The sequence below is a fragment of the Rutidosis leptorrhynchoides genome, chromosome 2 (genome assembly GCF_046630445.1).
Source record: "Rutidosis leptorrhynchoides isolate AG116_Rl617_1_P2 chromosome 2, CSIRO_AGI_Rlap_v1, whole genome shotgun sequence".
NCBI lineage: Eukaryota > Viridiplantae > Streptophyta > Magnoliopsida > Asterales > Asteraceae > Rutidosis > Rutidosis leptorrhynchoides.
Window position 1 is genome coordinate 17,483,365 of NC_092334.1, and position 20,305 is coordinate 17,503,669.

Here is a 20,305-nt window from a genome sequence, read left to right on the forward strand (position 1 = left end):
TTTAATCATGTAAATATCAATCTCAATTAATATATATAAACATGGAAAAGTTCGGGTCACTACAAGAGGCAGAATAGGTAGCTGCTACTCAAGCTACTAAAGAGGCAGTATGGTTGAAGATGTTGTTGGAGGAACTCGGACACAAACAAAAGAATATCACTCTATTTTGTGACAACCAGAGTGCCTTGCATCTTGCAAGGAATCCGGCATTTCATTCAAAGACAAAGCATATACGAGTTCAGTATCACTTCGTTCGTGAGAAAGTGGAAGAAGGAACCGTGGATATGCAGAAAATTCATACTGACGACAATGTGGCCGATTTTCTAACAAAGTCAATCAACCGTGACAAGTTTATTTGGTGCCGTTCCTCATGCGGTCTAGCGGAAACGTAAGCAACATCATTGGCAAGGAAGGATTATCGTGTGAAGATTGATTGAGCTTCAATCGAATCTTCAAGTGGGAGATTGTTGAAATATTCAAGTGAACAAGTGGTGGATGGTAGGTGCCTAACTTGTGAAGACTTTTATTTGGCAACTACACCAACCAAGTTTGAATCAATTTGCTATGTGTTTGGTGCCTACAATTTGAGGAATACAAATTAGACTTTTGGATCATGCATTCACAATCTCACCAACCTTCATTTGAGTAGTATAAATAGAGCTCAACTTATGCTCATTTAATCATCCCAAAATTACAAGTTTACTTGTATACTAAAAGAGTTAAATAGAGAGTTTGTGAGTTTAGTCTCCTAATTACAAGAGATATAAAAGATTTGTACTTATCCTTGTAATTAGAGAGAAGTGTAATTCCTATTATTCTTATTAGTGAAAACGTTTCTTTCCTTGCCCGTGATTTTTACCCTTTTGGAGTTTTCCACGTTAAATCTCGGTGTCCTATTATTGTCATTATTTCGAGTATTACTTGCGGTTTGCTATAATTCGGTGTCGCTTTTCTCAACATATATGCTAAAAGTACGTACGTACTTTCTCAACAAGAAAAAGTGAATGAGATGGTCTGTGGAAACACAAAGCCAAACTTTATGCACTAATATATGGAGTCTAAATAAATTTATATAGTTACTTAGTTACTCCTAATTATATTATATTATATTATATTATATTATATTATATTATATTATATTATTATATTTTATATTATATTATATTATTATATTATATTATACCTACATACTAAATGTGGTGACAAAATGCGTGGTTTTATTTATATTCGATTGTAGTTTCGCGTTTTCGTTCACACTACAACGGGTCCCTCAACTTTGGTTATATTTACACATCGACCCCTCAAATTTGCACTTGTTCAGAGGTGAAAAGTGTAAATATATAATTTAATTAAAATAAAAGAAAATACCTATATACTAAATGTGGTGACAAAATGTGCAGTTTTAGTTATTATATTATACCTACATACTAAATGTGGTGACAAAATGCGTGGTTTTATTTATATTCGATTGTAGTTTCGCGTTTTCGTTCACATTACAACGGGTCCCTCAACTTTGGTTATATTTACACATCGACCCCTCAAATTTGCACTTGTTCAGGGGTGAAAACATACTAAATGTGGTGACAAAATGCGTGGTTTTATTTATATTCGATTGTAGTTTCGCGTTTTCGTTCACATTACAACGGGTCCCTCAACTTTGGTTATATTTACACATCGACCCCTCAAATTTGCACTTGTTCAGGGGTGAAAAGTGTAAATATATAATTTAATTAAAATAAAAGAAAATACCTATATACTAAATGTGGTGACAAAATGTGCAGTTTTAGTTATATTCGATTGTAGTTTTGAGTTTGCGTTCACATTACAACGGGTCCCTCAACTTCGACTATATTTACACAACGACCCCTCAAGTTTACACTTTTTCAGGGGTAAAAAATGTAAATATATAATTTAATTAAAATAAAAGAAACTAATTCCACCCGAATTTATAACGGACCCTATCTTCTCGCTCGGTGCGAGTTAAATTTTAACGAGACTACCGTTCAATTCGGAAAAATCTTACGAACCCAACGGGACTAACTATACGCGAAACGGACAATTTTTAAAAAAACACTAAATACAACGACAACCCGTATCTTCCCGCTCGCCACGAGCTAAATTTTTTCGACGGCAGCATCAGACTCGAAATAATTTTATGAACAAAACGAAACTAACCACGTTCGAAACGGACACTTTTTAAAAAATGCTAAACACAACGACAGCCCGTATCTTTCTGCTCGCTGCGAGTTAAATTTTTCCGACAGCACCGTTACACTCGAAAAAATTTATTGAACAAAACAAAACTAACTACGTTCGAAACAGATACTTTTTAAAAACATATAACGACATCTAAAACGGCACTTAACACATGGGCCGTGTTTCCCTCTGTAAATACACAACACTACGTTAAATATGAATACGCAGCTCGAAAGTCTCCGCAGCAACGCGCGGGCCGGTCCGGACTAGTTAATTAGTATGATATAGATATAATGATATATAGAAAAGAAGTTGCGTGTTGACCGAGGAGACTTTTGTCACGTTTCTCTACAGTTTAATTTGTGGACAACTACTAATCACAAGAAACAAAACATTAACAAGTAAAATAAAAATAAATATTTAGTAAAAACAGTTCATGAAACTTTAAAAGAGTGGCAATAAAATTTGTCATAATTGGTATACAAGTAGGATGATTTTAGTCATTATATGGTATGGTTAACCTGTTATATATTGTCAAATGCAAATACCAGCAATTTTATGTAGTATAACGTGTTTTGATTTACTCACAAGAGATCTCGATTTTAAAATTTGTCGTATAAACATATTAGGAGTCAAAGAAAAGGTCAGGATAAGACGTTTTGAGTTACAAGAAGTCTCAAGTTTTATATTTTCTCCCGTTATCATTTTGAAGTGATAAACAAATGATCAAAATTGCTCAAAATAATACACCAAATAATATTCAAAATGAGTTTCACTTATTATGTTGTGCTATAATTAAATTTAATTTCTTGTAGCCGATATAATTTGCCGCATATGCGGAATTTAGATTCTAACAGTATAAATTAGGCTTCTTGTGGCCGTATGTTCTACGATGTGTCCCCCTGTACGGTTTAAGTATCATCTCTCACCTCATACTTTCCATTTATTTTATTTTATTTTCTTTGGTTTTGTAACTTCGCTTGCTTTTATTTGACCATATTTATAAAATAATTAATGATTCTGTAAATTAGTCCATTGTTACATACGTTAATTTTCTTTGGTAGCGGTCTGTAAAAGAGTGTTCTTGAATTTTTCGGCGGACATTTCTTACGGTTTTTTTGACTAATTTAGGGGCGTGTTCGGTTACTTGAAAGGGTTGTGGGGCGCGCGGGGTTTGCGTTGTGAATCTCGATTTGGACTCGGTTGCCTTTTGGGTTGTTCCTTGTTTGGTGGTTACTAACAAGTATTCCACATGTTTTACCTTGTTGAATAGTACCCGATTGCAATTTGTCATTTACATCGTTCATTTTTTTTTTTTTTTGGACATCAACTTGGGATCTTTCAGGAGGACTAAACCACCTACGCGTTCATCTCCCGTAGTTGCATAATCCGCTGCCTGAAGAAAACCCGAACCAATCCAAGGGCATGGTCTGTAAAAACTCTCTCCCCGCTGCCCTCATTAGTGCTAAAGAGGATCACTTATCCCAGTTTTTCTACATATTGTCTTTGAATTCATCAATAATCATGCATACACATTCTATGCTTGTAAGACCATATGTTACGGGGAACAAATGAGTGTTGGTAGTTTTTCCTAGATGGCACGCACACAATACCTTAATGTCTCTTATCGGACGTTTTTCAGTCGGATATTTTTAAGGCATGTGTGATTTTTCCGCACGTGTGTAAACTTTATTTAATTTTTCTTTCTTTTTCACGACTATCAACTATCAACTATATTGGAGCATACCACAAAACTCACAAACTTCTCGCAACCCTCTTTTACAAAATTTCTAATCACACCCTTTTTCACAACCTTAACACTTCACATTCATACTACCCTAAAACTTCCTCCAACCACTTCACGTCACGGTGACCATAACAAATGATTTAGTTGTAAGGTCAAAGATCGATTCAGGAAGAATGAAAAATTCAATTCCGTACAAACGTTTTCAAAAGGAACATACATTATGTTGGCATAATACATTAATTAGGGCTCTTCAAAGAAAATCTAACGTAACACAAGATACAAGGGTCATTAAAATCAAAAACATACATACACATATACATATGTACTGTATGAAAAAGGAAAAAAAATTAGATGGTTCAAACGTGTGTGCACATACTTTAATGTATTCCTTTGACATAAAATCAAAAATCTTTTGACCTCACTCCACGAGAGATGCTAGTTGTGGATGTTGTCGCGACTAGAGATGGCGAAAATCTATTCATAGAAACCATAAATGCCAACGAACCTTCACTCCAAACGCGTTTAATAGGGTACGAAAGGTTGGTTATAATTGAGACAGAGCACTTACTATGCACATTATGAAGGGCACAACTACAATTACGATGATAAGGTCGTCTTGTAATCTCCATATCGTCGGATGCAATACATCCTTCGAATCCACCACCACTGAAAAACCTATCTCCGGCAGCTAATCCGGAGGCCATTCAATTTGTTAAATTGTTGATATTAAAATTTGTGATCTCTATTGTTGCCTTTAGTTTCTTCTTTAATTACTTTTGCAAGTTTGCACTTGTTTTTCGGGTTTGTTAGAATTAAACATGCAACACCTTTTATAGGTTAAGAGTGTGAGGCGGAGAATAAATCTTAGTACATATGTGTGGTCAATTGAGAGTTGGGGTGTGAGTTGTCAATAAAGTGCAAAAATAATATAAAGTGTCAAAAAAATATATCTAAGGGTTTCACTACCTTGTAATAAACGTTAGTTAATCGAAGTTTATGAAACAATATTTTGTCTGCACAATCACAACAATGCGTAGCCGATTTTTAAGGTTTTATATAAAAAGTCACAAAAAGTGATCGAAGAATAACCATATTTTATTTATTTTATTTTATCTTGTTTCATAACATTTGGTTTCATTATGAAAATGAGTAAATTCAATTTTTCTTGTTATTGTTCATATGTAAAAGGAAATGGTGACATAATTTAATCCAGATCGATTTCTAAGAACCTCAGTTTCAATTGGTATAAACGACGCCAATTTTTAGCTCAATTAGAGTTATGGGTTGAAACCCAATATAATACTCCGTATAATGTATTTTTCTTTATAAAAAACACACTTATATAATAGTGATATCATGCTCCAGTGGTTAACAAACTGAAATTTAATGAAGAAATCTCAACTTTAAGGAAAAAAATTATTTCCTCGGTAACTAAAATTTGTATGAAATTATGTAGGTGATCTTTATATTTATTTTTGACTTAGTTGATCTCAAATTATTCAATCTTTACATGGTTGATCCTGGAGTTGACGCATGTTATTTAGGTCCCGTTAAATTTGAACTCGTGACTCGCACATGAGGGCATGTTTTTGCATTTCATTTTATGTTCCTTTTAAACTGTCGTTCTCAATGGATATCACAATCAACCTTTCGTCGTCTTCTTAAAACTTTGTAAACCCCAGTTCATATCACCCAACATTGATCTATCAATGTCGCTTGATTTAAATAATTTGATAAAAACGGAGATGGTATCGAACTTCTGATGTAGTTATACGATATGAACTACCTGGATTTTTGAATGTACAAACGACAAAAACACCATGATGTATGAATAGGGATGACAATGACCACCTGATCCAGTGGATATCCATCTGATCCACCCGATTCATAATGGATATGGACGATATAAATGGATATGGATACGGATATGAATGAACCTAAATGGATACGGATATGGATATGGATGAAAAAGTTTCATCCATGGATATGTCCATATACACCTGAAATACATTTATAAATACATAAATATAGATATATGCTAACACATTTACTATTACAAATGCATTTACAATTACACCTATGTTTTCTTGAAATCATATAATGAATTAAACATGATATATTACAATAAAATACGTATATATAGTCAAATAAAAATATAAATTACAAGTTATATTTTTCGTAGTCTATGTTTACTAGTAAATTTAACAAATTATGTTATATCTTCGACAAAGATTACACGTTCTTATTGATAGACTTAATTTTTCCACATTATATAAAAATTTTATTATATTACGTTTTTGTTTTAATCACATAATATTAGGAAAAATTATCAAAATTTTTAATATCCAATAGATATCCAATAACCCGCTTAATCCATTGGATATGGGTATGGATGAATGAACTGAAATTAAAAGGATATGGATATGGATATGGATGAACAAAAAGTAAATGGATATGGATATGAATACGGCCTCACTCGATCCATATCCGATCCATTGTCATCCCTATGTATGAATGACAACACTGCAATCACACCCACATTCAACAATTTTAGATTTCAGTTTGTATTTAATCGATTTCATCATTTCTAAAATATTCGGGTTTTTAATTTTGGAAACGATGACAATTCGGTGTTAAAACGTGTTAAAATGGACAAACATGCACGCACGTGTGAGTCACGTGTTTAAACTTAACGAGACAATCGATCAAAATTAATTTCACTATTTGAAATGATCATTAATTTAATGCATATAAATAAATAAAAGTACTTTGTTAAACCTATTTCAAATCAAATTAAATTATGTTAGAACTTTTCAAGCCGTGAATTCTACTACAAGGTTAAAATAGTCATTAAATACACCCAATATCATGTAACGTCGATATACTATCACTTATTCCTTTGAGACACTGCGGCAAAAATCAGAAGCAACGGCAACAAGAAGGCGCCTCTTCTTTCCTAATTCTTCAAACCCTAAAAATCAAGGTAAGTATTCGTTTAATTTATACTTACATTATATCATATCTATATTCATATATCATAGATTGACAATCAAAGTTATTACTTTCCTTTGTAATTTACCTTTAATCTTTCTTGATTTATATACCTGAACAAAAAAAATCCCATTTCTATTATGTTTTAATTTCTTGGCAAATAGGGTTTTCGAGATCTGGTACAATATGGAAACTTTTCATGAATTCAAGATCCGGGTATTGTTGATCTGCTTGATATCTCAACTGGGTCATGGGTTTTACCTTCCGGGTAGTTACCCACACAAATATATAGTAGGTGATCCGTTATCGGTAAAAGTCAACTCTCTGACTTCAATAGATACAGAAATCCCATATAGTTACTATAGTTTACCCTTCTGTCATCCCCCAGAAGGTGTAAAAGACAGTGCAGAGAATCTTGGTGAGCTTTTGATGGGTGATCGGATCGAAAACTCCCCTTATAGGTTTAAAATGCAGGAGAATGTTAGCGAGATCTTTGTTTGTCAAACGAAACCGTTATCGAGTCATGAGTATAAGCTGTTAACCAATAGAATTGATGAGATGTATCAGGTTAATTTGCTCCTTGATAACTTGCCGGCCATGCGGTATACTAAGAGGGATACTTATTACTTGAGGTGGACTGGCTATCCGATAGGGATTAAACTTCAAGATGCGTATTACGTGTTTAATCACTTGAAGTTTACTGTTTTGGTTCATAAGTATGAAGAGACCAATGTGGCAAGTGTAATGGGAACAGGAGATGCATCTGACGTTATCCCGTCTATCGGTGAAAAGAAATCTGATGTTCCTGGATATATGGTTGTAGGATTTGAGGTGACTCCTTGCAGCATTAAACATGATCCCGAGTCACTAAAGAATTTGAAGACTTACGGTAAGTACCCATCTAAAATCACGTGTGAAGAGAATACTGTTAACATGGCTATAAAGGAAAACGAGCCTGTAGCTTTCTCTTATGAAGTTGTATTCTTGGAGAGTAATATTAAGTGGCATTCAAGATGGGATGAATATTTGAAAATGGAGGGATCTAAAGTACATTGGTTCTCGATCCTGAACTCACTTATGGTAATCACTTTCTTAGCCGGGATCGTTTTGGTGATCTTTTTAAGAACGGTTAGGCGGGATTTGACTCATTACGAGGAGTTAGATAAGGAGGCTCAAGCCCAAATGAACGAAGAATTATCGGGTTGGAAACTTGTTGTGGCTGATGTATTTCGTGCTCCTAATAACCCTTCACTTTTATGTGTAATGGTTGGAGACGGTGTTCAAATACTTGGAATGGCGGTTGTGACAATTATGTTTGCTGCTCTCGGGTTTATGTCACCGGCTTCACGTGGGACCCTCGTGACTGGAATGCTAATCTTCTACATGATTCTTGGAATTTTAGCTGGTTATGTTGCTGTACGCATGTGGCGAACAATTTTCTGTGGGGACCACAAGGGATGGGTCTCGGTTTCTTGGAAAGTCGCGTGCTTTTTCCCTGGTATCGCGTTCTTGATCCTTTTCACTCTGAATTTCCTCTTATGGGGCTCACATAGCACCGGAGCTATCCCGTTTTCATTATTCGTCATCCTCATTTTACTATGGTTTTGCATTTCCGTTCCTTTAACGTTTGTCGGTGGTTACTTTGGTGCAAAGGCCCCTCATATCGAATATCCAGTTAGAACTAATCAAATACCCCGTGAAATCCCCGCCCAAAAGTACCCATCTTGGCTTTTAGTTTTAGGTGCGGGTACTCTCCCATTTGGTACCCTTTTCATCGAGCTTTTCTTCATCATGTCTAGCATATGGATGGGTCGGGTTTACTACGTATTCGGGTTCTTGTTCGTTGTTATGATCCTTCTCACAGTCGTGTGTGCTGAGGTGTCACTAGTTTTGACCTACATGCATCTTTGTGTTGAGGACTGGAAGTGGTGGTGGAAATCTTTCTTTGCGTCGGGTTCGGTTGCATTGTACATTTTCTTGTACTCGATAAACTATCTCATATTTGACCTGAAGAGCCTTAGTGGGCCAGTTTCGGCTACACTCTACTTGGGTTACTCGCTGTTGATGGTCTTAGCCGTTATGTTAGCCACAGGAACCGTTGGGTTCCTTTCTTCTTTCTGGTTCGTGCATTACTTGTTCTCTTCCGTGAAGCTTGATTGAAAGACGTTGGACCATTACACAGTTTTATTAATCTTGTACTTGTTGATTTTTAGGACTTTGGTTGGATATACCAATAACTAAGCCGAGTTTTATTTTTCTTTACTTTCTATAGTTTGATACCAAAAGCTTAGTTACATATATAAGAAAGTAGAAGATGATGAATAGGTAGTTTTTATATGGATTACTCTTTTCCTGTTTTTGTTGATTGTATGAATTTCTATGAAACGCGGGCTCCTTTATTTTGGTGTGTCATTTTTTTATACTGTACTTATTGAACAGGAATTTGAAAACTCGAATTTGTAGTAGTATATGGGAATAAGGTATTGCAGGCTCAATTTATTTGGCACTATAGCTTATATGATTGCGACGAAAAGTGGTTCGGAAAACGCCAAGAAGAAGAACCGAAGTTGATGTGACCGAAGTTCTAAAAGCTTCAATGCACCGAACAGACGGGATAGAAAATCTGTGATCTCAATGCATATCAGACTTCTATTTATTTCATTAAAATTAAGATTAGCCCCGTAACCACACCACACGCTCAATTGGTATTGTTGTTATATACGTAGTAATTATTAAGATTAAGATTAGGATACGATAAGATAGATCTAACATAACTGCATAGTATGTAACGTCCGGTTACATTGGCCAAAAAATTCCTCAAGTCCAATAACTTGAACACATGAACTGAACTGAACTAATTAGTGCCTGGACAAATATTGAATACTTTATTAATCATTTACGAAGCATTGTGATATACCACTGAGTTGTTCATGACGAAATGTCATAACTTATAAGATAGAGTTTTTCAAATATACGAACATAGTTCATTTTGTTTAGATGTGGGATTGTGGGACTCTATATCGATGCAACTCATGGTTGCAAGTGGTGTATGTTGCGGCGTTTGGTGATTAGCCCGTCTCGACTCTGTCTCGGCATCTAATAAGTCGGTCAACGGTCAAAAAAGGAGAGAAAGGTCGGGTCAACCCCGGTCAAAAGTTGAAAACGGTTAAAATCGGTCGATTGTCAATCAAATCAATCAAATTTGACTTAGTTTAATATTACTTTTTGTATTATATCAACGGTAATAACAATTATAAGTACAAACCGGTTAACAGAAGTTTTTTTTCCTTAAAATATGTGTGTACATATATTTATATATTTAAAAGTCAACGTCCGTCTCGACCCCTGTCTCGATCTTCTCGACCCTGTCTTGATCCTTTAAGGTTTCGACCCCGTCTCGCGCCTTTTTCAACCTTGATGAAACCATGAAATTTATATAAGAAAAAATTGTTATCAACGAGTAAATGAAAAAAAAAAAAAAAAAAAAAAAAAAAAAAAAAAAAAAAAAAAAAAAGGATGACTAGGTATCATACTGATACTTTCAAGTACCAAAAATGTAATCCCCAAACTAGACGTATCAAATTAAAAAGGTTTCAAGTTGGCCAGCGCATGTGACGTGTTAGACAAAGGCATCAATCATAAACAATTCTCAACGGAAAGGATAAGATTTTCTTATGAATATACCAAAAAGTAGTTTTTAAGTACTACTTTTACACGTCACAAAATTCATAAACTCTTAAATCTTTCACAAGCCTCTTTTGTATGATTACCATTTGAAAATGCGCAAATAACTATCTTAATTAACTAAACTAATGTGGGTGTGTTTGTTTCTTAATTGAATGGTTCATAATTAAATATTGAATCGGTCAACATCCAGTGCGTTTGTAGTGCGTTTGATTTTGACATTTGAATGACAAATGATATTGGATTGTTCAATCTATGATGACCCATTCAAAATTGAATTACTCTTTTAATCATTCATCACATCCATTTAATTTAATATCCTCTTTAAATCATATTTAGAATAATTATCAAATAGTTGTATTTTTTATATATTCATTTAGAAGGTTAATATATAAATTTTACATCATTAATAAAAAAGCTAGTTTAGAACCAAATTCAATAAGAACCAAATTATCAAATAAAATATATCGTTGTTCAAAATCAAATTCAATAAGAATCCATGAATCATTCACATTTTAAACTATTCAACGATTAGTCATTCTATTTATCAAAAGCAACCGTAACTTATTATATTTACAATTTGCAACTTAAAATTTACAATGTACATTTACATTACTTTATAAAAACGCGCCATATATGACGCAGTTTCAACATGCCAAATTGCTAATATAAAGCAAGAACAAGTGGGTAATTAGTCGTTTCCTTATTGTTCCTAGGGTATAGTTACGCAAATACCAGTCAAGTCACTCAAGTGTCATGTAAATTGTTATTAATACATGCAATTTGCGACTATTCAAATTAAAAAATACATATCTAAAAAAGATATTTTTCTTATTTCATGAGGTGAAGGCTGACTTTTTGAATAATAATACAAAATACATGATAAACACATGACATCAGTTTCAACAAACAGTTGTATATTTGTAAGAACGGTCAAAAATAGCAAAAAAATAACAAAATTCCAATTATTGCACATAAAAACTTGAGTCTCTCTTTAATACACCTCTTTGGTTCTCTCTCTAAAACACACACTCACACACACAGAATTTGTAAGGTGTGTGTAAAGATGGCAGGAGGGTCTATTGGGCCAGCAGGAGTTGCAAAGGAAAGAGCAGAACAATATCAAGGCAAAGTTACAGCTTATGTCATCATTGCTTGCATTGTTGCTGCTGTTGGTGGCTCTATTTTTGGCTATGATATTGGAATTTCAGGTCAATTCTTCAACTTTTGATTTCAGTCAGATTAATTAGTGAATCCTTTTAGTATTCTGTTTTAGTATGTTAAGGTTCTAGCTGTTGAGAGGTTGAGATATGGGAAGGGTCCGGGCTTCTTTGGTAACCGGTCAAAACGGGTCACTTTTGTTCCTGATCAAATTGATGACACGTAATTTAAATCTAACAGATTAATCCAAATTTTGATCAATCTTGTTTTACAAAACTACAAATCAGTATAGTGATACAAAAGTACAAATACTTTGTGGATGTCTTTGTAAAGGGAAAAACAAGAGAGGGCTGGACCAGCTCTGTGGGCCCACCTGTTTGATATCTGTCACCTAGAGGGACAAATATTGATTGCATTGTTGAAGAAATGGATTCAACAAGTTGAAATCAATCAAAATGTATTTCAAATACATATTGTGCTTATTTTTAATCTCAAAAAGTGTAATAAAAACATATATTATTAATATTATTAATATTAAAATTGAATGTATATTATGTTGGTAAACATGAATATGAAAAGTATTTAAATTGAAGTAATAGAAACATTAGACAAGAAAACATTTAGGGGCAAACCAACCCGACACGTACGATAAGTTCCTGTATCTGTTTGGACCTGTTTTACCCATTACCCGACGGATCTGTTATGCCATCTCTACCATTAACGTACTAACGATGAATTCATATACCAGGAGGGGTGACATCAATGGATGCATTCCTTAAAAAATTCTTCCCCCATGTGTATGAAAAGAAGATACATTCACATGAAAGCAACTACTGCAAATTCAATGATCAAGGTCTAGCAGCGTTTACATCGTCTCTATACTTGGCTGGCTTGGTTGCAACACTGTTTGCATCTCCCGTAACACGTAATTACGGGCGTAGAATCAGCATAATTTGTGGTGGAATCAGTTTTCTTATAGGTGCAGCACTCAATGCTGCAGCTGTCAATTTTCCAATGCTTCTTGCTGGTCGAATTATGCTCGGTGTTGGCATCGGTTTTGGTAATCAGGTACATTGATCCTCCAAGAACTTAAATCATTATCAAGCCGCTCATTAATTGACTTTTGTTTTTGTTATGTTATACATGATAAAAGTTATACAGATGAAAACACATTTTAGTCCCAATCTATTCATATTATTTTTATTACATATCATATAACATAAACATATATATTTAAAGTTAAAGTTGATAAACAAAGACTTTCAAAAGTCAAAATATGACACTTATAATGGGACAGAGTGAAGATGCTTATTGATATCCTCTTATTTTTAAGGCAATTCCACTATACTTATCCGAAATGGCGCCAACTCATCTCAGAGGAGGATTAAACATGATGTTTCAATTAGCAACAACACTCGGGATCTTCTCTGCAAATATGATCAACTATGGAACTAGTAAGCTCGACCATTGGGGATGGCGGCTTTCGCTAGGGCTAGCCGCTGCACCAGCTCTTCTAATGACCATTGGTGGTTTACTTCTTCCAGAAACACCAAACAGTTTAATCGAACAAGGATCGAAAGAAAAAGGGAGGAAAGTTTTAGAGAGAATTCGTGGGACCCAAAATGTAGATGCTGAGTTTGAAGACATGATTGATGCAAGTGAGTTAGCTAACTCAATCAAGCATCCTTTCAGGAATATTTTAAAAAGTGGAAATAGACCACAGTTAGTGATGGCGATTTTTATGCCCATGTTTCAGATTCTTACAGGAATTAATTCTATCTTATTTTATGCTCCGGTTTTATTTCAAAGTATGGGTTTTAAGGGGAACGCGTCTCTTTACTCTTCTGCTTTGACTGGAGCTGTTCTTGCTCTTTCTACTCTCGTATCCATAGCAACCGTTGACAAATTGGGTCGAAGAGTTTTGCTTATTGGTGGAGGCATTCAAATGATCATTTGTCAGGTAAACTCAATATAGTTTTGTTTCTATTATTTTGTAGTGTATTATAAGTTATAACAGGGCTAAGACATACCAACTAGATAGTCGTGACAATTGCAACCCATTCACCTACAAACGTGTTGATTTGGGTAAAATTTGATCTATAATGGGTCAAACATGATAAGCTAAAGCATTTAATTACATGCCCAGGTCAAACATGTCGAAAGTCATCCGAAGTATACTCAAACGCATAAAACCTCTAAAGTTGCCAACTTTACTACTGCAATTTAAGATGCTACTAAATTGTGCTTTAAAACAGGTCATTGTGGGCATAATATTGGGGCTTAAGTTTGGCAATGAACAAGAACTATCAAAGGTTTATTCAGTGGTGGTGGTGGTTGTTATTTGTCTCTTCGTGGCGGCATTCGGGTGGTCATGGGGCCCACTTGGTTGGACAGTACCAAGCGAGATATTCCCATTAGAAACACGGTCAGCAGGTCAAAGCATTACAGTTGCAGTCAACCTCTTCTTTACTTTCGTTATTGCACAGTCGTTCCTCTCACTCCTTTGTGGTTTGAAATACGGGCTGTTCTTGTTCTTTGCTGCGTGGATTACTATAATGACTATCTTTGTGTACGTTTTCCTACCGGAAACAAAAGGAGTTCCTATCGAAGAGATGATGCTGATGTGGCAACGACACTGGTTTTGGAAGAAGATTGTATCAGAAAACCCAGCGGAAGATGAAAGTTATGAAAGGCAAAGAAATTCATTAGTATTGCCACAACAAGCTTAATGATAGTTATATTTAAATTATAATCTTGTTTCTAAAAATTTATAAATATATAAATTTTAGATTTATTTATTTTTATTTTTTTTGAAAGGCATAAATTTTAGATATTTTACAGGAACAATGACTGTTAGCATTTCATAATATTAATAACCGATATATGAAGTTCCTTTGTTGATTAACCTAGTTATACAGGTGACAATTTCACTCCAAAATAATAATCCAACTGTTTAATGACATAATGTTTAGCTTTTTAAAAAGATAAGGACCAAAACATGGATTTTGACATACTAAATCCAGTTCAATCAGACCCGGTTTAAAAAAATCACATAACTTACCAAAGATAAATACCAATTACGTTCTCTGCCATTGTAATGTTCCAACGGTCCAAAAATATCCATATAGATATTCTTCCATCTACCATCAATTTGAAAACCACATTCATACACCAATTTCAATAACAACCTGTTGTGAAAAGACCCGCCAAATATTTGGGCAGAATAAGAGGATAAAGATGGTGGCAAGCGAAGGAGGAGGGTTATCGGAAAGCGGTGGAGATAGTCATCGTCTCATAAATGGTAAAAACGTTTCACAACGTTCATTTAAAAGTTGAAAATATATTTTTCTTGATTGATACAACATCATGTTACATTCCAATTACCCAAAAAAATGTATGTATAAAAATATAACCATATAAAAATCTAAGGAAGATGGCAGGAGTGGCAACAGAAAGAGCAAAACAATATCAAGGAAATGTTACATCTTATGTCATTGTTGCTTGCATTGTTGCTGCTGTTGGAGGCTCTATTTTCGGCTATGATATTGGAATTTCAGGTAATTCATCATTTTTCCTTTCAAATTCTAGAACTTTTGACTTTGCGTATGGCCCCAAAGTACAAGTTTAATCTGGTTTGGAACATATATGAGAGATTCATATGCGTTTGTTGTAATTTTGTTCCGGTAAGTTAAGGTTCAAAGTTTAAGGTTCAACCTGTTCAGAGGTAAAAGAACTGTCATAGTGGCTTGGTCTGTACATTTGAATAATGTGTCAAAATGGGCCAACGTTTGAACGGGTTGGGTTAGCCTACGACACTTATTGTAATTTATTTAAAGATTATACAGTAACTACATAATAATGCTTTATATATTGGCTGCCAAAACTATCTTGTTAGCATAGTAATACTCCGTATAATTTTTTGAACAAGTGGTTTAGATGGTTCCAAGTATTTCGAGTCAAACCAACCCGACCCGTATAATAAGTTCCATTATCCAGCCCATCTGTTTTGCCACCTCAGCTATCATACTAACAATGAACTTAAAAACCAGGAGGGGTAACATCCATGGATTCATTCCTACAAGAATTCTTCCCTTCAGTTTACGAAAAGAAAATACGTTCACAAGAAAACAACTATTGCAAGTTCAATGACCAAGGGCTAGCAGCATTTACCTCATCCCTATACCTGTCTGGCTTGAAGGCAACACTTTTTGCATCTCCCGTCACAAGTAAATATGGACGTCGAATCAGTATAATAATTGGCGGAATCAGTTTTCTTATGGGTGCAGCACTCGAAGCTTCAGCAATCAGTTATCCAGTGCTCTTGCTCGGGCGGATCATGCTTGGTGTTGGCATTGGTTTCGGTAATCAGGTAATTTGATCCTCGGTGTACTTTTTACTGACAGGGACAATTTGGGCCTTAATGCATAATTGGGTCAATTTGAGATTATTGTCAATAATTTGAATTTGTTTGACCGAAACGACATATCAGAAACAGGTCCAAATGAGCTAAAACTAAAAAATATAATAACCATCCGTTTCGCCCTCAAAGTTTCCTCAACTTAGCCCTCGAGAACACCAATTTCAACGTGCTGTACTCACTTAGCCCTCATTCGCCATCAAATTTTCGCCACTCCTCGTCCTTTTTCAACTTTTTTGAGGCATATAAATGGTTAAATAAAGGGTTGTACAATTAGCTTTCATATTTGTACATCATATTAACTAATTAGTATAATGGGTCCCACTATCTTTGAGGAGTTATGTCATGGATGACATTGGTTCAGTTCTCATTCAGTTGTGTTAAGAAGTTTGAGAAAGTAATGTCGTGGCACTGATGTGGCAACCAGAGTTAAACTTAAAAATGTGTATTAACAATAATATGTCTTTTCATTGAAGGCAATACCACTATATTTATCCGAAATGGCACCCACGCATCTTAGAGGAGGGCTAAACATGATGTTCCAATTAGCAACGACGCTCGGAATATTCTCAGCGAACATGATCAACTACAGAACAACTAAAATCGAACAATGGAATTGGCGGATTTCATTAGGTCTAGCTGCTGTACCAGCGTTATTAATGACTGTGGGTGGGATACTTCTTCCAGAAACACCAAATAGCTTAATCGAACAAGGATCCAAGGAAAAAGGGAGGAAAGTTCTTGAAAGAATTCGTGGTACACAAAATGTTGATGCCGAGTTTGAAGATATGATAGATGCTAGTGAATTGGCAAACTCGGTGAAACATCCTTACATGAATATTATAAAGACGACGAGTAGACCGCAGTTAGTGATGGCCATTTTTATGCCCATGTTTCAGATTCTTACAGGAATTAATTCTATTTTATTCTATGCTCCGGTGTTATTTGAAAGTATGGGTTTTAAGGGGAATGCGTCTCTTTACTCGTCTGCTTTGACTGGAGCAGTTCTTGTTGTTTCTACTCTGGTATCTATAGCGACAGTTGACAAATTGGGTCGGAGAGTTTTGCTCATTGGTGGAGGCATTCAAATGATCATTTGTCATGTAAGTTGAAATGGTTTATAACTGTTTAGAAGTGGCAATATCGACCCATTCACCTATGATGAGTTGATTTGGGCTTTCTGTATCTATAACTTTTCAAGTGGATGATTTGAAAAAATAAACTCCTGACAATGAAACGGATGCCACATTTGGTTATGGATCAGCCCATCTAGACTTGCACCAAAAGTTTTTGTTATGACCTAGACGAGTTCTGATGGCTTGCCAAGTCTACCCTCTAAAATAGTATATTATTTCACATAGTAGCTAGGCCTATCCAAGTGCCCGTAGGAGACAATTTTGACCCGTTTACATGCACATGGTTTTGGTTTAATTGTAATGGGTAAAACAGGTTAAGATAAGAGACTCAGCTAGAAGGGATGGAAGTCAAACGGTTCGAATATTTTCAGCAGTGTAATCAAATGCTTAAAACCTCCAAAATCATTTTAATACAAATATAAGGTTTGCATTTTATTGTAACTGTAATATTATTATAGGTTTTGGTAATCATATTAAATCCAATAATGATTTTTAAAACTCGAAATAGATACAAAGTGTTGCAGGTCATCAAACTCAACCTGACCTGGTTTCACTCGCAAAAATGATTACTAATTTTGCATCGCACTTAAAGATAACACATGTTGCCCCCAACTTAACCCGTCCATTTTGCCACCTCTATTATTGACATTTCAATGTATCACAATCTTGTTCTATGAAATAGGTCATTGTGGGCATAGTATTGGGGCTAAAGTTTGGCGATGATCAAGAACTACCGGAGGATTATTCACTTGTGGTGGTAGTCGTCATTTGTCTCTTTGTGGCAGCATATGGATGGTCCTGGGGCCCACTTGGTTGGACAGTTCCAAGTGAGATATTTCCATTAGAAACACGGTCAGCAGGTCAAAGCATTACCGTTGCAGTCAACCTTTTCTTCACGTTCATCATAGCACAATCTTTCTTGTCTCTCCTTTGTGGTTTGAAATTCGGGCTGTTCTTGTTCTTTGCCGGATGGGTTACTGTAATGACAGTTTTTGTCTATGTTTTTCTACCTGAAACAAAAGGAGTTCCTATTGAAGAAATGATGCTGATATGGCAAAGGCATTGGTTTTGGAAAAGGTTTGTATTAGAAAATTCTAAGGAAGAAGGGAGTTAAGACAGGTAAAGCAATTCATCAATCATAGGTTAGATTATAGATGGTTATAAATAAATATAAATAGATTGTTTAAAGATAATTTAATGGTCAAGATTTCACTTGTATGGTAAAATGTTAATATAACAATCAATTGTTATAATCAAGGTTGCAAAATTCGGATTCGGGGATTAATCGGTCGGGATTTTAGAAAGATTAATTGGCAATTCGGAGATTAATCGGGGATTGATCGGATTGTATTATATACGTTGAAATATTAAATTTTAAAAATTATATGTGTAAAATAGAAAAAAAAATCATAAATATAAACTTTAACATAATTGTTTAAACTTGTTCATTTTGCTCCAAAACTATAAAGTTCTAGTTTAAATTCATGTAAAAATGGTAATCATTTTTTACTTTGACCGACTTTGGTTACCAAATTCGATTTTGACCCATCAATTGACGTTGACCGTTTAATTAAACGGATTTTTGAAAATCGGAACGGCTCTTAAAAATGATTAATCGAAGATTAATCGGCGAGTAATCGGGTTTTTTTACAACATTGGTTATAATACTCTTACTTTTATGGGCTTTATATATAAGTGCTATCGAACTCTAGCAGTCTAGCTGACATTTATAACGCTTATTAAATTATTAGAATTTATATTATATTGTGTGTAATGTACTTTCGGTTTAAGTTTATTTTGTTGATGTGACAACTTATAAGGATGTCGTATGGCACCTTATGAAGATGACACATTATTTGTACTACCATATATTACATGCCATATCGATCAATAACAAGTTTATTTACATAATAGAAAACTGAATACTTTGATAGACACAAAGAATCAATGATGTCAAACTTTGATTCGGTATGATCTTGTGCCTTACATTTTTTTATAATCAAGTAAAGGCAAAATACTTAGTAGGCTCCTCTGATTGTTCATTAGGCCCAATAGGTGTGGACTCGACCAGCCTTATCATTGCCCATATAAAGTCTTGGTAGCATATAGGGTAGTTATTACACATGGTCCAATCAATTATACCCTTTAACAAATTTTAATAATGAATTTAAGATTAACTAATTAATGTCAACTTTTTTCGTATAGTAGTTATTACCGTTATTGGTTGCTTTCTTCGTTGTCCTCGATTTCATTTGTATTTGGTAGTTATTGGTTATGTTGGAGCGTGAACTCTAGTCAAACAAGTCAAAAGTTGAGCTGCTGTTGAACATGAATTCGCTGTCATATGTCCCGCTCACGAAGATGTCTCGCGGAAGGGAAGGTTTTAGTGCGACGCGAAAATTGGTCGATCGATAGCTCGCGAACGCGAGAATGTTTTGGTATTGGGTCTTGCATTCGCGAAACGACTCATGGCGGCCAGAATTGGATGTCGACTAGGAGTTCATGTTTTGTTGCGATTCTAACTCGCTTTATGCTATAAATTCTCTCATATGTAATCTGTAAATTGTACTTACGAATTTTAATAAAGACTACTCTTTGGTTGGCCGTGGATTAAAGTAATCATATTAATTACGTATAACCACATTATATTCTCGTGTTATTTACGTTTTTTATACGTTCTTCGTGTTCATCAAGTTTATCCTTTTATTGTCAGTGGGTTTGATAACCTTGTGTTACCATGTCTTGTTAGGTCTCACCTAATCGTTTCTAAAAGGTTAGTTATAGTAGTTAGTTTCTTTGTAGTTATAATACCGCTTGTTTACTTTGGTTACATTTTGTTTTTGTTAGGCTTGTGAGTTTGTGTTTGTCTGTTTCATATGCAATGTTTTTCTCCTTGTATCTTTGGTTCTTTTATATCTTAGTTACTCTCCCGCCGATCTAACCTTTTCATCTCAAATATCTTAGTTACTCTTT

General features: G+C 34.7%; 3 protein-coding genes across 4 annotated transcripts; all 3 read left to right on the forward strand.

The window, feature by feature from the left end:
- Nucleotides 1-6,833: 6,833 nt before the first annotated feature.
- On the forward strand, nucleotides 6,834-9,320 carry LOC139890604 (transmembrane 9 superfamily member 11-like). Its single transcript, XM_071873488.1, has 2 exons — nucleotides 6,834-6,926; nucleotides 7,099-9,320. Exon 2 carries the CDS (start codon nucleotides 7,121-7,123, stop codon nucleotides 9,092-9,094), a length of 1,974 nt encoding a protein of 657 aa, XP_071729589.1. The 5' UTR covers nucleotides 6,834-6,926; nucleotides 7,099-7,120; the 3' UTR covers nucleotides 9,095-9,320.
- A 2,309-nt stretch (nucleotides 9,321-11,629) lies between these two features.
- Nucleotides 11,630-14,557, forward strand: LOC139890605 (sugar transport protein 7-like). Its single transcript, XM_071873489.1, has 4 exons — nucleotides 11,630-11,829; nucleotides 12,528-12,847; nucleotides 13,113-13,739; nucleotides 14,035-14,557. The coding sequence occupies exons 1-4, from the start codon at nucleotides 11,685-11,687 to the stop codon at nucleotides 14,506-14,508; spliced, it is 1,566 nt and encodes a 521-aa protein (XP_071729590.1). The 5' UTR covers nucleotides 11,630-11,684; the 3' UTR covers nucleotides 14,509-14,557.
- A 512-nt stretch (nucleotides 14,558-15,069) lies between these two features.
- LOC139890606 (sugar carrier protein A-like) lies at nucleotides 15,070-18,597 on the forward strand. Of its 2 annotated transcripts, none has more exons than XM_071873490.1 (4): nucleotides 15,070-15,336; nucleotides 15,829-16,148; nucleotides 16,673-17,299; nucleotides 18,015-18,597. In XM_071873490.1, the coding sequence occupies exons 1-4, from the start codon at nucleotides 15,213-15,215 to the stop codon at nucleotides 18,444-18,446; spliced, it is 1,503 nt and encodes a 500-aa protein (XP_071729591.1). In that variant the 5' UTR covers nucleotides 15,070-15,212; the 3' UTR covers nucleotides 18,447-18,597. The 2 variants fall into 2 exon arrangements, with proteins under 2 accessions (XP_071729591.1, XP_071729593.1); XM_071873492.1 differs by having other exon boundaries at nucleotides 15,832-16,148.
- Nucleotides 18,598-20,305: the final 1,708 nt, after the last annotated feature.

What these genes read in the sequence shown, in the direction of transcription:
- LOC139890604 (XM_071873488.1), top strand. Translation starts at nt 7,121, where the DNA reads ATGGAAACTTTTCATGAATTCAAGATCCGGGTATTGTTGATCTGCTTG.
- LOC139890605 (XM_071873489.1), top strand. Translation starts at nt 11,685, where the DNA reads ATGGCAGGAGGGTCTATTGGGCCAGCAGGAGTTGCAAAGGAAAGAGCA. An exon ending in GCATCGGTTTTGGTAATCAG is followed by an intron (nt 12,848 to 13,112) that starts GTACATTGATCC and finishes CTTATTTTTAAG; the next exon opens with GCAATTCCACTATACTTATC. An exon ending in TTCAAATGATCATTTGTCAG is followed by an intron (nt 13,740 to 14,034) that starts GTAAACTCAATA and finishes GCTTTAAAACAG; the next exon opens with GTCATTGTGGGCATAATATT.
- LOC139890606 (XM_071873490.1), top strand. Translation starts at nt 15,213, where the DNA reads ATGGCAGGAGTGGCAACAGAAAGAGCAAAACAATATCAAGGAAATGTT. An exon ending in CTATGATATTGGAATTTCAG is followed by an intron (nt 15,337 to 15,828) that starts GTAATTCATCAT and finishes CTTAAAAACCAG; the next exon opens with GAGGGGTAACATCCATGGAT. An exon ending in GCATTGGTTTCGGTAATCAG is followed by an intron (nt 16,149 to 16,672) that starts GTAATTTGATCC and finishes TTTTCATTGAAG; the next exon opens with GCAATACCACTATATTTATC.